This window comes from Myotis brandtii, unplaced genomic scaffold, assembly GCF_000412655.1.
Source record: "Myotis brandtii unplaced genomic scaffold, ASM41265v1 scaffold573, whole genome shotgun sequence".
NCBI classification, from domain to species: domain Eukaryota; kingdom Metazoa; phylum Chordata; class Mammalia; order Chiroptera; family Vespertilionidae; genus Myotis; species Myotis brandtii.
The window spans coordinates 1,019,426-1,036,301 of NW_005370145.1; the positions used below are offsets into that span (position 1 = coordinate 1,019,426).

The 16,876-nt window shown below is 57.1% G+C and overlaps 1 protein-coding gene across 6 annotated transcripts; it reads right to left on the reverse strand.

Annotated features, from left to right (window-relative positions):
- Positions 1-381: 381 nt before the first annotated feature.
- On the reverse strand, positions 382-15,689 carry PER1 (period circadian clock 1). 6 transcript variants are annotated; one of them, XM_014549871.1, is made up of 24 exons: positions 15,595-15,629; positions 15,225-15,368; positions 9,694-10,118; positions 9,479-9,577; positions 9,230-9,384; positions 9,016-9,137; positions 8,722-8,923; positions 8,519-8,570; positions 8,248-8,390; positions 7,778-7,856; positions 7,595-7,701; positions 7,290-7,443; positions 7,094-7,202; positions 6,873-7,004; positions 6,536-6,644; positions 6,256-6,433; positions 6,034-6,167; positions 5,635-5,811; positions 4,834-5,064; positions 3,123-3,733; positions 2,502-2,688; positions 2,112-2,301; positions 1,643-1,793; positions 382-1,279 (listed from the first exon to the last, which is right to left on the reverse strand). In XM_014549871.1, exons 3-24 carry the CDS (start codon positions 9,966-9,968, stop codon positions 1,010-1,012), a joined length of 3,867 nt encoding a protein of 1,288 aa, XP_014405357.1. In that variant the 5' UTR covers positions 9,969-10,118; positions 15,225-15,368; positions 15,595-15,629; the 3' UTR covers positions 382-1,009. The 6 variants fall into 6 exon arrangements, with proteins under 6 accessions (XP_014405357.1, XP_005878846.1, XP_014405358.1 ...); XM_005878784.2 differs by lacking the exon at positions 15,225-15,368 and having other exon boundaries at positions 15,595-15,689; XM_014549872.1 differs by lacking the exons at positions 15,225-15,368; positions 15,595-15,629 and adding an exon at positions 11,640-13,397 and having other exon boundaries at positions 6,256-6,427.
- Positions 15,690-16,876: the final 1,187 nt, after the last annotated feature.

A 16,876-nucleotide genomic window follows, 5' to 3' on the forward strand; every position in this document is an offset into this window, starting at 1 on the left:
CCTCCCTTAGCCACCTAACACCTTCAGGCCTTCTCCTGTGTGGTGACAAAAGTCAGAATCCTCAACTGCTTCCGGACACCAGCAGGTTGAGTTTCCCCGTCTCAGGGGCTGACCCCCAGCGGTGCTTGCCCAAGCCCCCAGCCACAGGTTGCTTCTCATGTCTCCTTCCGAGGACAAAGGCAGCCGAGGTAATGCTGGCGGTGAGAGCAGGGTCTGAATTAGGTGGGGATTTAGCAGGCTCAGCACAGCCCTTCAGCGGGAAAGGGTGTGGGAGAAGAGGGACAGGAATTGCTCACTCTCTCTACAACCTTCCTGGGAGCAGGGCCACACCTCCTCACAAAGACCTCCTCTTACCCAACCCCAACCTTTATTCCACAAAGCCCTGGGTCTTATTTTTATTTTTTGTATTAAAAATAGTAACAGACACAATATCAAAAACACAAATGTCATAGGTAGAGGGTACAGCTGAGAACGCCTGGGTCCCACCTGAGGGGCAGCACCAGGGACTCCATGGTCCACCAACCTCCCCCACCCTGAGGGGCAGCACCAGGGACCCCATGGTCCCCCACCCTCCCCCACCCTGGAGCAGCTAGAGGTTTGGACCACTGGCTCCTGCTCGAGCCTGGGGCCCTCCTTCTCCCACCTGGGGAAGAGGTAGGAGAGGATGCCTCCCCCAATAAATAAGTGCAGCCCCCACCCTTGGTTCCCAAGACTAGGGTTCAGCTGGGACTTGGAGAGGCCACGTCGGCAGCCTGTCAGCAACCCTGTCCAGGGAAGAAAGGACCCAACAGGGGTGGGAGCTGAGGCTTCTCTGGAGAGTTCCACCCTTTGTTCCCTCGAGGCCAGAGGCAGCCCCTGGATCCTGGGCGGATGGTGACGGGGGTCCAGCCCCCACAGCGGGAGAAGCTGGGACAGTTTGCTATTGGTTGGTCCAGCCACGTCTGAGTTCTGACAGTTGGATGTGGAAGAAGCTTCTCAGGTCCTCCTAGCGGTGGCCTCCAGATGTAGTTTAGCTGGTGCCATTTTCTGTGGCAGGTAAGGCTGGACTGGATGAGCTCTCACCTTGTTCCTCCTCCTCCATGGCCAGGTCCTGGGAGCTTGAGACCCCAGCCCCAGCTTGGGCCTGGGCCTCATCTCTGCCCTCATCCTCACAACTGCCACCACCACCTTCGCCTCCACCCTCCTCCATGGGCTCCAGCCCCAATCCATCCAGTCCTGAGAAGAGTGGGTCTTGAGGGTGGCCAAGGTTTTGGGTGCTACTAGCGCAGTCCACACAGGCCTTGGAGGGAAAGAGGGGGTGAGTCAGGCATGGTTCTCCCACTGATGACCCACTACCCCAGCTCCCTGAGTACTTCCCAAAATGTACTCCGAGAAAACACTAGTCCACATAGATGCATGTGGGCCAAGACTGGAAAATCCACTGTACCCTGTATCCAGACCTCACTATGGGAGAGTCACAATGTTCAGTAGCATGACTACAAAAACTCATGCGATTTAATACTATATAACCTAGCAGCAAACTCAGTAAAATTAAGATCCTTTAGAAGAATCCAATGACAGTAAAGAGAATCAGCCCTTAGCCTCTATCCTCTTGACCTGAGTTCAATTCTTTCTTCTCCCTCCTACCCCAGACTCCTCTCACCATCACATCAAGGACCCGAGGCAGCTGGCCCTTCCGGACCCAGGAGTGCACGGCACCCAGTTCCCTCCGCTGGTCCTCTGAAAACCGAGGCTGCTGCTTTTGCATGGCCCGGAGCCGCTCCCGGTCCTGCTTCAGCACAGAGGCCATGTCCCTGCCCAGGGAAGGGGTTCAGAAGGTAAAAGCTGGGAGGTGGAAGCAGGGCCCATGAGGCTGGCATTCTTCCTCTACCACAACTCCCCACCCACTGCCTCATGCTCCTCCCCTGAGGAGTTCAGGGCTTGCGAGACCAGGAGAGCTGCCCTCAGCCTGGGAGAAACTAATAAGAGGCTCCAACAGGCAGGGGATGGGACAGAGAGCCACAGAGGAGAGCCAGCCCCAGAAAAGAAAACCCCAAGTTAGCTGGGAAGTGAGGCTGGGCCAGCCTCCCCACTTCTTTGGAAGGATGCCAAGGAGGCCTCAAACTCCTCACCTGGAGGGCACCTGGTAGGTCATCATGACACGCTGGTCAGCATTGGCCATGAGCAGCCAGATGGGATCCTGGAGCACGTACTTAATGACCTGGTCCCCGGGCTCAGCCTTGGCCTGGGCAGCCCCAGCCTCAGCTTCAGAAGAGTCGATGCTGCCGAAGTACTTGCTTGTGTGGCTACTCTGACTGCTTCCTGTAAAGCAGGGTGTCAGCCAACGAGGTCAGGCCAGCTGGTACTCCCACCTCCCTCCTCCCTCAAGGCCACATATCCAGCCCACTGGCCTCAGGAACCTAAGCAGGGCATGGCCCAGGCTGCTCAGCTAACGTGGGGCCTGGACTCTTAACCCCCCAGTCACTGTTCTACCTTAGGAGGTATTGGTGGGGGGCACTCACGTGTGACGCTGGCTGAGGTGCTGCCCCCCTCATTGGAGCCTGAACCAGACCCAGAGCCCAAGCCAGAGCCCAAGGAGCCTGAGGCAGCAGAGCCTGTGCCCGAGCGAGAGTCTTCTTGCAGCAACAATTCCAGGAGGTCACTGGAGCCCGAAAGTGCATCCTGATTGGAGGACTCAGTTACCTCCACCTGGTGGGGGGACCGGGAAAAATTAAGGGATCAACACCTGGCTTTCCCTTCAACTGCTTCCACTGGTTGGGGAGCACACCCAACCCAAGTGGTCTTTGATCCTACTCCACGACACTGGGACCAGAATGAGGGAGCAGAGAGCGGGCGAAGAGTAGGGACATGATGCTGAACCATTTCCAAGTGGCAGATGCACTCTCAGAAGTTACTGGGATGTCCGCACCACCTGTCAGACAGACAGGACTGTCCCCCTCACCGATAGGCAGCTGGTTTCTGCCTTATTCAGAAATTCAGCTGGGGTCTCCCACCCGCCACACCACCTTCTGGAGACGAGGTGCAGGCAGGCAGAGGGCAGGCAGCAGCACAAGGTAGAGGAGGAGCAAGGGGAGAAGGGCTGTGTGGGGCTGCAAGAGGATGCGGGGCGAATCCGTGCTCACCAGTCTGGCCTCTGGCTCAGCAGTCTCCTCACTGGGAGGCAGGGGCCCAGCATTGCTCCCAGGGCCCCCTGCAGCAGCACCCCCCTCAACACGGAGGGACTCCTCAAGCTGCAGCAGATTTAGCTGGAGTGGGGAGCTGCACCGCGAGTTGAATAGTGGAGAGTCTGGGCGGTGGGGAGGGCTGGGGGCTAGGGGGGGCAGGGATGGAGAAGGGGAGTGGGACACAGGGGTAGGAGGACCCTCGGCAGGAGTCTGAGGTACCCCATAGGGATAGCTGGATGGCGTAGGGAACAGATAGTTAGGTAGCACCAAGGCTACAACTGGGGTCACCAGAGGGGCAGGAAAAGCTGCAGGGGACACAGATGTGGGGGCCGGGGAAAGAGGCTGGGGACCACCTCGGGGGGAGAATATTGGGAGGGTGTAGGGCTGTACCACAGCTGGGAAGGGAGTAGCGGCTGGTGGTGGGGGCCAGGGGGCAGAGGGTGGGACAGATGAGGGGTGGGACACATAGCAGGGGGCTTCCACCCGAGGGATCTGGTGGTGACGTGAGCGCTTGGCTTTAGACCGGCAGTGGTATCGGCGGCTGGGGGGTGTGCGGCCATGGTGGCAGCCTGTAGGGAGAGACCAGGGTTAGCAAGGGCCTCAACCTAGGTTTAGCACCCCTGCCACTTACTGCCCTGCCATTCTAACCAGGGAGAGGGCAGGCTAAGGCCCTAGAGAGTTTGGCTTCTCAGCCTGCACGGAACAGAGGGGACTCTGGGGAGGTGGGAGCCTCCAGGCAAGAATCACAGGAGAAAGGGACAGGGGGGTTTATTGAGAAAGGAGCGGGGAAAGGAAAGGGTACATGAGGGGCTGAGGGGTTGAGCTGGGGGTGTGCAGATGGGAGGAGCAGGGTGGTCCATAACGAATGGGTGGGAGGCTTCAGTCCATGCGTCAAACTCCCTCAGGCACTGCCAGTGTTGGCGCTCCTTCTGCCAGTCAAGGCCATGCTCTGCCTAGCTCTTGATGAAGCGAAGAGATGGGCAGGAAAGCCGGATCCTGAGCCCTTTGTCCGCCTACAGGCGGCCTCCCTCAGGCATCTGCTGGACTGCCGCCTGCCCCTTGAAGCCTGACCCCACCTGGAGTGGTCCCAGCCTCCTTGCCTAGATTTGGCCCTGAGTCTTTATAGATCTCTCTCTCTCTCTTTTAAAATATGTTTTTATTGATTTGAGAGAGAGAGAAACATCGATGTGGGAGAAATATTGATTGGTTGCCTCCTATACGCAACAGACTGGGACCAAATCTGCAACCGGGGCATGTGCCCTGATCAGGAATTGAACTGGCGACCTTGTGATGCACAGGATAACATTCAACCAACTGAGCCACACTGCCAGGGCCTGTATACATCTCTTAATCAGTGACAACTGCGTCTAAGGGGGCACACTTTCTGCCCCTGTCCCCTGGCTGGACCTGAAGTAACTTACCTGAAGCAGAGCACTTCTGCCCGCCTGGCTCAGTGCCAGCCACCCAGGCTGCCCTCCTCTGGCTGCAGCCTGGTTCCCTGGCCTAGTGGGGAGACGCTAGCGAAGGGCCCGTCCCTAGGCAGGCCCAGGGCCCGGGCAACAGCAACCTGGGTCTCTGGAGCAGGAACATCCCCCTCAAAAATCCCCTCCCCGCAACAGTCTGATCCTAGACTAGCAGAGGGCAGCTCAGAGAGGTAAAGGTTGGCTACCTTGCTCTCCAGGGGCCGAGGGAGCCATGGAGGAGCCATTGAGTCCGCGCAGCCGGCCGAGGTCCCGGAAGCGGCTGAGGAAGGCCTGCTCCTCCTTCTGTGTGTGCAGAGACAGCAAGGCCTTGGTCAGGCCCACGGGGCGGTAGGCATCTGGGGCTGGGTCAGGGACTACCGTGGGGCTGGGGGCTGGGCACGGAGCCAGGCCAGGCAGGTCCTCCATCATGACGATGTCTGAGGAAGGCGAGATGGGAGAAAGATCATCAGAATCACCTCAAGAGTTAACATCACACCACACCTTCCCTGCCCAATAGCTTAGCCAACCCCTGGCCTCTGGCCCACGAACCTGGGCCCTGTGTGTATCTCTTGGCCTCCTCCCCGCTGAGGACTAGCTCTGGGCCCTCTTCTCTATGCAAAGCTGTCCCAGGAGGACAAAGGATGACACCCTCCACGACTCTCAGAAGGGAAGCCCACCCCCTGCGCTTCTCTTCCACATTTCCCAGGCCAATGTCCTTCAGGGTTTTTCAAGTCCTTGCCTTCTGACCATCTGTGGTCAGCACCCTGGGGATGACCCCCACCCCATACTTTGTGAACTGACAGTAAGACAGAGGAAGCAGGGTGGGGGAAAGACAAACCAGCAAAGGCTGGCGGGATGGAGGCAAGGAGCGGCAGCCCCATGCTGACACAGAGGCCTCCTTCTCTCCATTAGGGCAGAGGGGGCGGAAAAGGCAGGTGGAAGGGAACTCTAGCTAGGGGACCAAAGGGAGCTGGGTACTCCCCCTTACTCCAAGCCCAAGCCCATACCCGACTCCGGGGGCTTCTTGTCTCCCACATGGACGATGGTGGAGCTGAAGCTACACTGACTGGTGACGGACACCACGCTCTCCGCCTTATTGGCCAGGGTGAGCGGGGTCAGGGTGCCTCCCACCACCGGCTCCTTCCGAGGGGTGGCCCCCTCCCCCGACAGCACTGCCGATTGATCTGTGCAGAGAGATGGCACCAGTTACCACCACTTGCCCCACCAATCAGGAGAGGAAGCCCAGGGAGGAGGAGGAGGGATGGATGGTAGGGAGGATCTGGAGATCTGGAGACTGGGAGGGGGACAGGCAGAGCAAGGTGGGGGCCCCACAGGCAGAAGGGGGGAGACACAGGGCCAGCAGGCCAGCACAGGGCAGTGGGAGCGGGACATGCACTGGTCTTTACCTTTCTTGGTCCCCACAGGGACTGGACCTGTCCTCTGCTTGTCTTCATCAGAGGCCGAGGAGGCGGTACAGGAGGAGGAGGAGGAGGCACATTTACGCTTGATGGTGCCTGGGATGTTGCAGCTCTCCAGGTACCTGGCAATGCACAAGAGGACGTGGGGGCAGGGCCTAGAGTGGGGCAAGACCAGTGTCCACGTGGAAGTAGGTGCCAGACTAGCCTTACCTGAGGATGCTGTCCAGGCAGTTGATCTGCTGGTAGGAGCAACTGGAGGCTTCTTTCCTCTCAGCCTCCTCAGGGGCCATGGCTGGTGGGGCCTGCACTAGAGCAGGGTCTGCCTCCAGCTCTGGGTCTGGGGACTGGCAGTAAAGGGTCTTAGCCTTGACTGTGTCTATAGCTGGGCCTAGGAGAAAAAAAAAGAGAATAAAGCTTCTCTGGGTTGGGGTGAAGGTCAGGAGACCAGCAGTCTCATTCCTCACCCACACCCACACCCCGACCAACTCACCAGGGAAGCGGGGCCGGGGAAGAGGAGGCCGAGCCCGGGACTCGATAAAAAGCTGCTGCCCCTGGTGCTTCACCAGATGCACATCCTTACAGATCTGCTGGAAGGTCACCTGTGGGACAGAGCAGGCAGTGGGCAGCATTAGGCGGGCCTGGCCAGTGTCAGGGGTGCAGGGCACAGTGCAACAAGAGGTACCAGCGGGGAAGCATGGAGGCCATGACGAGAGCAGGAGAAGAAAGGAGGGGGAACGAGGCAGAGCTCCTCTGGTATTGGCCACGCTGATTCCAAAAAGCAAGGGGACTGGGAGACTAGAGGGGTGTAGTGGGAAAAGAACACTCACTGGGGCAGGAGGCCCAGGCCCCTCGGCATCACCCCCGTTGCTGTCACTAGACGAGCCAGGGCTGAAGAGAGGGCCTGGGGAAGTCACAGGGCCGACTCCACAGAGCCCCACGGCACTGGGGCTGTGCACAGGCTGAGGGAGAGAGAGGAACAGGTTAGGTGTCTATAGCCGTACAGCCCACCCCTTCCTCCTCTCCCAAGCCTCCTCTCCTCAGCTCTCACCTGTAACAGCAGCCGATGGATTTGCTCAGATAGCTCCTGGATATCAGGGTCCAGGGAAAGAGCAGGGCTGGGGACTGGAGGAGTGAATACATCCTCATTCAGGGGTGCCCTGTGGGATGAGGAAGGGCGAGTCAAACCCTACCCCCTCCAAAGCCTCTCACCTCCCAGTGCCAGCCCTGGCTCACGGCCCACTTACGTGCGGACTTTGTGGCGGCCCAACACAAAGGCCACCTTGCGGCTCCAGGGGTGAACGAAGCCAGCCCAGCTGCTGTCCATGGTAACATATTCCCCATTACGTGCGCAGAAACGAATGGGAGAGTGGTCAAAGGGCTGGCCAGCCAGCTGCAGGACTGAAGGGAAATAAGGTGAGGGTCAGCAGGCAGGGGCGCTGAGTAAGGTGAAAGCCACCCCGCTGCAGACTCAGGAGAGCAAGGCACCGAGACTGGCATCTGTTAAGAAGCCCTGGAGGCAGCGGGAAGGAAGAGCAGGGTGAGGACTCACCCTTCTTGTGGATGGCCAGCATGAGGGGTCGGTCCTCAGGATGCAGGAACAGGAGCACTGGGGCCCCCAGGAGATCCTGGGGGAGGTAGCCCAGCAGGGGGGCAGCCCTGAAACGGGAGGAGGCATGAGCCTGGCCCTGGCCTCAGCCCTGGCCACCCGCCTTTCCTCAGGTCCGGACCTCACCTTTCATCCACATCCTGAAAGAGGCAGCTGGGTGTGTGCCGTGTAGTGAAGATCCTCTTGTCGGGCGGTATCCGGGGAGCTGAGCACAGAAAATGTGGGCCAATGGGTTTCATCCAAAATGGTCCAGGTCCTCAGCCCTCCATGCTGCCTGGGGCCCAGGCTGATTGGCAATCCTCCCCACAGCTCTGCCCTAGGCCTTCTGGCCTACAAAGATGGTCTGGACCATTCTGTGACCCATACTAGTAATGAACGAGAACAAAGCACACTGCTGTGCCCTCTCCTGGTTTGGGGCTCTTAGCCAACTCTACCTCTAAAGGAGGCTACAAACCCTCATCTTTATTATACCTTCTCTGTTCCAAAATTCCAAGGGGCTGAATCATGCCTCCCAAACTCATGTCCTGCCTCATCCCCAAACCAGAGAAGGTACCCTCCCTTCCACCCCCACCAGGCTGGGCTCCTGGCCTGCCCACCTTCATAACCCGAGTGGATTCGCTCTGCAATGAGCAGGCAGCATGGCTGTGCGGGAGCCCCTTCTGATACCCGGATTTTGGTCACATATGGGGTTAGGCGAAATGGCTGGTACCGCGGCACTGGGTCCCGGTCAGGACCTCCTCTGGCAAGGGAGAAAAAAGGCATTAGTGACTATCAATGAAGGGCCACCCACCCTCCACCTCGAAGTCAGGATTCACACAGTAAAGAAGGAATATGTGTGGAAGGTGGAAGGGGTCTGCTCCCACCTACCTGATACGGCAAAAGACAGACTTCTCCTGGGTGAAGTCCTTGAAGCCTGAACCTGAGAGAGACCAGGAGAGAGGTGAGCACAGGCCCCCAGACCCTTCCTGGGCTGGGAAGAACCCAGTAAGGAAAATCTTGGGCTTCTGGTTCCTCACAGAATGAGCTTCCTGCAACTGCTCATCCGTCCCCCAAGCACCTGGGGACCTCACCTGCCGAAGCCCCCAGGCCCCAGGTAGGCAGACGAGATGGGGCCGTGGAACCATAGAAGACGCCCACATCCTGGGGAGCCAGGAGCTCTGAGAAGCGGGCACCCCGGAACACGTCCTGCTTGCAGTGCAGCAGGATACCTGCCTGCTCCGAAATGTAGACGATTCGGCCTGTCAGGAAGGAGACAGCCACGGAGAAGGTATCCTGGGCAGGAGAGTGAAGACAAGAGCGGATTCAGAAGCCATGGGAGTGGGAATGAGGGTGAGTTAGGAGGGAGAGGCAGGGCTGCAGCTGACCTGGTTGCGAAGTGTGTACTCAGACGTGATGTGCTCCAGCTCCTCCAGAGTGTAGGTGGACATGTCCATGGCACATGGCTCACCTTCCTCCAGGCTCCACTGCTGGTAGTACTCCTGGTTGGCTACAAGGTGAGGGCAGTGGGACATTCAGTGAGATGGCCCCACCATAGTAACCCGGGACCTGGCCACTATCCTCCTAGGAAGCACCACTCACCCTGCACCTGCTTGACACAGGCCAGTGCATACTGCAGTGTGGCCAGGGTCCCCGAGCGGCCCTTGCCCCGGCGTTCTGGCGGGAGCCGAAGCTTGAGCTCCCGCAGCGCCGTCATGAGTTCCTTCTGGGTTCTTGCACGGGCTGATTGTTCGCTGCTGCAAGGGCCAGAGGAAGGGAGGGGGTATAGACATTAGCCTCAAAGTGTGGCCCAACCCCCCCAGCCTCTTCCCCAGCCCTTACCCCACTAACCTGCAGCCACTGGTAGATGGGTTGTCCTGTTCTGAGCTGGCACTCAGGAGGCTGTAGGCAACGGAACTGCTGGGTGGGGATGGGCTCTGAGAGTTTGTGCTAAGGGAAAAGCAATAGGCCCAAGTTGAGGAGAAAGTGACTAGTAGTATGGGCCTTTCTCCTAGCTCAGCCTGTTCACAAGACCAGTCCCAGACCATACACACATCTATACATACCTCTTGCTGCTCTCAGTGGTCTCCAGCAGGGCTGAGTCCTTGCCATTGCCAGAGGAGGAGCTATGTGAGCTCCGCTGAGATGCACCCCTGGACTCATGCCCGTTGGACTCATTGCCACTTGAGCCATTGCTGTTGGCATCTGTGTCATCAGCCAAGCTGGGGCCAGGGCAGGACCTGTGCTGTGGAGGCCCAGGGGAAGGCGCCCCTCCAGGACAAATGGATTCTCCTGGCCTGGGGTCCCCTCCCCCATCAGCCCCTTCTGGGGGGCTACTCATGTCTGGGCCATGGGGAAGGCAGGTGGAAAACAGCGATGATGGAGAGGCCACCACGGATGCACAAGGGGCCAGGAGGCCTGGCTAGGGAGTGAAGTGGGAGACTCAAGTCTCTGAGGATTGAGAAGTTCGGTCACAGATCACAGCCAGTACCTGAAGAGGAAGACCAGAAAGGAGGGCTGAGAAAGCTGGGCTGTTAACTTGACAGTAACCCCTACACTCAGATCCTCCCCGGGCCTGCCCCCAGGCTCCTGGGACCCGGGCTTCTAGTAGGAAGTTAGGTAAGTTCAATTTCTTGTCCTGGTAGGGGGGTGGAGGTGGGAAGGGACCTTTCTTTGGCCTTCCCCACTACCCTTGCCAGCGTGGCCTGGGTAAGTAGAGGCTGGGCAGTCTACCAAAACTCCGGCTGTGGGCCAAACTGGACACCTTCCAGCCCCAAATTCCCATCTGGCTCCCACTCTGCCTAGGACTCCAAGGACTTTGGGCACCCGGTGAGCCCGTCGCCTCCTATATTTAGGTCTCCCGGCTAATTTTATCAGTGGGCGGTGCCACCTCCGCTGCACATGCGCGGAGACCTGTACCGCCCCACCACCGCGCTTCCGCCACCACCGCGGTCACCAGGGAAACCGACGTCAGCAGCTGAGCTCAGCGGTTGCTGGAGGGACCACAGGAGGGCGGGAAGGGCGACCCTCCCCCATTTCCCAGCGGAAGCAGGGGATGGACCTACTCCCACACAGGCACACAGGCGAGTGTGGCCAGGGTTCGCCCACCTCTAGTACAGCCCCAGTTCCCTGAGAGATGTAGCCTATCGGGACTCCGCGGGCTGGCCCTGCTCCCCAGGGCACAACACAACTGCCACTGCCCTCCCCACAGCCTGGCACTCGCCTGGATCCCACTCATTCTGGTCAAGACCACTCAGCCTTACATTCTCTGGCCCCTACACCCTCATCCAACCCCCCAAACCGAAGCTGGCACCTGCCACTGTCAGGGACTCCAGAATCCTTTCACTTCAGCCCGCGAATTTTCTAGACACCTACCGCCCCGCCCCCCCGCCCCAATCCGAGGCAAACACACACAGCTCTGAGCACGGGATGCACATAGCCAGCGGATATTTCTTCCCCTACTCCCGGTCCAACCACACCCCCAAACCTCGAGCATTTTCTGAGCGCCAGGAGCAAAGGGAAGGCTGTGGCCAACAGCAAGAACTAGCACCGGGAACGGGATGTTCCAGCCGAAACGGACTGACATCACGGCCGGCGCTGGGCCAGGGGTTGAGGGGGGAGTGCGGAGAGCACAGAAACCCAGAAGGGGTCCTGGTACCGCGGCAAAACCGGGGACCCCCGATTGACAAGAAAGACGGCAGGGGTCGTGCCTGCTGAGGGTCGGGCGTGCGACCGGAAGAGCTGGGAGCGGAGCAGGGAGGGGGGGGCAAAGCGGGAGGTAAGGTAAGGTAAGAGGGTCAGGAGTACAGACAGCCGGTGCAGGGTTGCAAGGAACAACACCTGGCCCCCAGGGGGGCTGAGAGGGCGTGGACAGCGGTAAAGGAAGGTGGATTATTGGTGTGCTGTCTGAACTCCTGGGCCGGAAACAGCATATCAGGCTGAAAGTAGGGGCGATCCGATTTGGAGCTGGTAACCGGCTCCCGGGGGGAGGGGGGGCCACGGAGACGCCTACCTGTCCGCGCGAGCGTCCTTCAGCCGCCTGCCTGCCGCCGTTGCAGCCCGCAGCCGAATGGAAGCTCCGCGGGGCCAGGAGGTGGGTTGCATAATGCCAGGCACTGCCCCTCATTGGCCTCCTGCCGGCGGAGCCACAGGCCCCGCCCCCGATTGGCTGAGGATCTCGTCCTGGCACCTGATTGGCTACTGGCCCCCACTGAGGTCAGGGCTGTGTCACACACGCGGGTGCACGTGGATCTGGGTGCTGGCACTGAGCTGAAGGGCCCCAGACGTTACCGACCAGCCAATGGGCGCGGGACGCCTTGTACAGTGAATACTGAAAGGAAGGGGAGGTCAGCTGCCCCTCTTCCGGGAACATGCCCAGGCCACATTAGGTATTTAAGAGACGTTCACTAACTGAACTGATCAGCCTTGCCGGACACCTTAGCCTTGCTAGGGGTGGGGAAAACGAATGCAGACCCTGGGAGGAGGATCAAACTGGATGAGATGGCTGGTCCCTGAGAGGAGGGGGACAAACAGAAACTCGGCTTGACTTCTGGGTTCCCTTTCTCAGCCTTGTCATTATAATGAAACTGTTTTACCCAACTCCTTCCTCTGACACTTCAAATCCTTACACAGCTAGGAGGAAGGCAATTGAGAATCCAGATATTATATTAGGAAGTGTGGTGGTGGTGGTGGAGGTGGAGGAGGATACAAACAATACAGTGGGCAGCCAGAGCCAATAGGAGGTGTGAAGGGAAACAATGGTAGGTGCTTCTGTGGCCAGAGAAAAGGTCTCTAGGGCCTAGGCAGCCTACATGGTGACTAGTGCTTCTTTACTCAGGATGCAGCCACCCACAGTTAGGGCTGCCCCAAAAGTGGGGGGCTAGAAACCCAGGGTTACAGGGAAAGAAAAGGGATACCTGAGAAAAAAGACCAACTGGGACCCTAGAGAGAAAAACGTCTGGTGGCAAGGGCTTCAGAGCTCCACCATGAGGAAAAGAGAAAGCCAAGGACATCATCTCTCTACTTCACTGTATTCCCCAGACCCTAGGACAGACAGAACCTGACACATGGCAGGTGATCAATAGAAACCATGGTTTTGTTGTTAACAATGATGGGGGAGGGGAAAGGGACTCAGCACCAGAGAGGGACTGAAAATTACAACTTTTTTAAAAGAAGGAGCAGAACACTGAGTCCTAAAAACAGAACAGAGGCCTGATTTGGGGAATAAAGTACCAGGCTAGGCCAGGAGAGCTGCAGTTACACAGGATCCCTCCATCCAGGACTGTGATGAGTATAGTTACTCTCAGGGCTCCCTGAAGATGCGGGTGGCAAGTGAAGAGCCCCCGCCCCCAGCTGATGCTGACATAATCACTCTCCTCGCTGTCACAGGCCTACGCTTTCCTTAACAACAGTGTTCCCCATTGGGTGCCAGGGGGAAGGCTCTGTGGAAAAGCTGGGAGGGAGGATATAAAATAACCTAGATAAACCAAAGCAAGAAAACACAGGAAGCACCTGGATTTTGTCTTCTCTACTTGAAAGTGTACCCCCCAACTCACAAATTGTGGCCCCATCCCTTCTCTCATTTTCAGACATCTCTTCTCTGGAAACATTTTTCTTCCTCCCCAGCTCTCCTCAGGGTAAAGGTGCAATCTCTCCTGACACAGACAGTCCTTGCTCTCCCACCTACACTTCCATATTTATTTTTTGCATAGACAAAAGAGCCCCGTGCTCCAGCAGACCTCACCTGCTCCCACAGCCCTGGTTGTCCAGCTCATGGTCCCCACAGTAACCAGGCCCTGCTGCCGTCAATGGAGGAGAGGGGGCGGGAGGCAGCGGTGACGTCAAAGCGGAGGAACGGGGCGGGGCGAGGAAGCCGGGGAATGTGGGGCAGGGAGGCTGAGAGGCAGCGGTTTGGATGGCGGCCAGACCGAGAGGGCGGCGGCCAGCGCACTTGGGAACATCATGTTCTTTTGGCTGGTGGCCCAGGACATGCACCAAGCCCGAGCGCCTCCCACAACCCAACGACAGCCGTCCTGTCCCACAGCCAGGGATTCCTGGAGAGAGGATTAGAAGGGGCCCCCCTCCCCTGCTCTTTCCCAGACACGCATCGCCCGCCCCTGGGCTTGTTCCTACAGCTCCTGGCACTGGCTTTCCCCCTCTCCCAAACTGTACACATCTGCTGGCCCGATCACAAAGAGCCAGGGAGGCCCGGGTTCTGTGAGAGAACACACGCACCTTTGCTCTTTGCGAGGCCCCCTACGGAGCCTGACTCTCTCGTTACTATGGCAGCAAAGAAGGAGGGGCAGGGAGGAGAATGGGTCTAGCAGGATGAAGAAATCAAACTGGGAAAGCAAGTGGCTCAGCCTAGGGCCTGGATCCTGGGAGAGGGTTTTGGGCTGGTGCCTGAAGACCAGAACCAGGAAGAGGGAAAGGGGGAGGGAGTCACCAAAACTGGCAGAAAAACTCGAGAATGAGAATAGTTCCTAACCACAGCATTCACATAAATCTCTCACCCTTTCACTGTTTTGTCATCCTATAGGCATATTTTAGCTAAATAATTTTTAAAACACGACCCAGACATTTTGTCAAGCACTTTATATACATTATCTTTTTTAAAAAATATTTTAATTGATTTTTTACAGAGAGGGAGAGGTATAGAGAGTTAGAAACATCGATCAGCTGCCTCCTGCACACCCCCCATTAGGGATGTGCCTGCAACCAAGGTACATGCCCTTGACCGGAATCGAACCTGGGACCCTTGAGTCTGCAGGCCAATGCTCTATCCACTGAGCCAAACTGGTTAGGGCTATATACATTATTTAATATTCATAATAACACTGTGAGATGGGTATTATTATCACCATTCCACAAGGACCTACTAAAGCTCATAAGTTACTAAACTTGACTAAATTGTCTCATAACATGTTCTCAGGCTCTTAACAAATAGAGCCAGAGTTCAAATGTGACCTCTGATAATGGCTTGAGATTCTGGCTTCTTAGCTTTCTGGAACCTGTGAGCGGTTAGTCAGCACTGGGGAACCTGAACCTCTCAAAGATCTAGCCAATTCTGAGCTTGGTGCCTGGAACACAGACCCCATCCAAACCCTCCTCCCATTTGGGACATTCAGTTTGCATGCCCCACACACTTCAAGTCATCACAGCCCCAGTTTTCACATGCGCACTAAGTCCTTGAGGTCATCCTAGCAGCTACCAGACCCAGTGATTTCCTAGGAACCCCTTTCCTCACACTTCCTTACCCCAGGTCCCTTTACCACAGGCCTAGTTGTTTGTACAGTTACCAGAGCACCCTGTTGGTTCCTCTTTATCTCCAGGGTCTGAGGAAGACGTGTGCACAGTCAAACTGTACAAAACCACCGTCCCTCTCAGGATCCAATAGTTGCTACCTCACCTTTACTCCCAAGGATGGCTCCCAGGCCTAACCCCTTCCCTTTACACACAGGACATTCAGAGCCCTGATGTGACGGGCGCAGGGTCACACAAATCACCGTGTCGAACCTTTCCAGCCCATCCACCTCCCTCTCAGGGCGTCCCTGCAGCCTCAGAACCTCTGTCTCTTTCAAGTGCTTAAGACACATACCCAAACAGCAGCCACACACTGGAACGTCCCCGTCCACTCTCAGGGATCCCGACCCTCTATTTCCTTGGGAGCAGGGGTCTCAGCAACCTCATGTCGCTGAGGGCTTCCGAGCCCCGCCTCCCAGTCAGTCTGGGATCCAGGTGCCTTAGAGCGGTGAAGGATTTGATGTCAGTGACTCCCCCGATCCCCCAGCCAGCCTCTCTAAGGTTGAGTTCTGGTCTCTATTCCCCACAACCATCAGGGCTCCCACCGCTGCGATCATGCATTTGCAGGATCCTCCCCACACACTCCATTAACACCCCTACAGACAGAACACACCACCCCAGAAAAACTGACCACCGCTCCTCTACCCCCAACCCTGAGTACTCACCGCTTGGCAAGCACGCCGAATCCAATCTCTTCCCAACTAGGACTACAGAGACTGGGACTCGCTCCTCCAGGCCCGCCCACCCGCTGGGATGCCACGCCCCTCAAGCTTATTGGCCTAAGGGCGCGGATCCATGCCCAATGCCTCGTGCCTTCGCCAGGCCTCCGCTCAGCCACCATTGGCGCCGCCCGCCGCCATCATCATCTCATTGGTCAATTTACCAATCCAGTGACAAATTCACGTTCGGGAGGGGCCGCACCCGGCGCGCATTGATTGACAGAAAGCCGAGCCCACAACCACTTCCGAAGTTCCTATTGGCTGTAGCAACCTGCCTGGGTCGGTGATGCACATGCTAGCCCCGCCCTCCAAACTTTTTCATAGGCTGAGCGGTCTTGGAGCTGTAGAGAACACGTGCGGGCGGTCTCACGCGGCAACTTGTTTACCCAGAAGCTGGGGATTTTCCTTGACACGCTTACTCAAGGCAGTGGAGTCTGCGCAGGCGCAAAGAGTGTGACCTGCACGCAGGCGCTGTTGGGTGCAACGATGGCTTTGATGGGGGCGCTCTGTGCCGAGATCCCATGAGAGGTCCCAGGGTGAAAAGAGCGCCCCGCCCCCTTCCCCAGCATTGGGAGGGTTCCCAAAAGCTGGAAGGTGTGAGCTTTAGGGTGAAGAGGTATTAGATCAGTAACGCATATGAGGCTGATGATGATAGCAGGCTCCTAGATTTCCTATGGACCAGGCTAGGTGCTTCTCACAAACGCAGAGCAGGCCGGCTTACTTACTACCCACTGCTTCACAAATGAGATTGAGATCCAGAAAGATCACATAATCCGCTCGGGTTAGCACGCTAGTCAGCAGATTTGAACCCATGTCCCTAGCACAGGGGTGGGCAACCCATGGCACACCAGTAACTTTTGCTGGCACGTGAAACCCTCACTTATAATCTTCCATTTACAATTTTTTTCTTAATATTGACTTTTTTATTTTTCAGATAAATTCAGTGTAGGTGCATCTTAGATCAATAATTTTACATAACAAGTTATCTTAAACACCATAGACATGGATTGATGAGAGGGGAAGAGCAATTTCTATGCCTCTGCCTTAACTCTCCCTGCCTTCCTAGATCCGACCAGTGTTTTGGTTTCATCCACATACGCTTGTGAATCTTGTTCTCAGTGATGAATTTTGTAAAGTCTCATAATAGAAGAAGCCTGACAGATGAAAGTAGTAGCTTGTGCATATCTCTGAAGGTCACGAAATATAAACCTGATGTAAAATCTCTGTC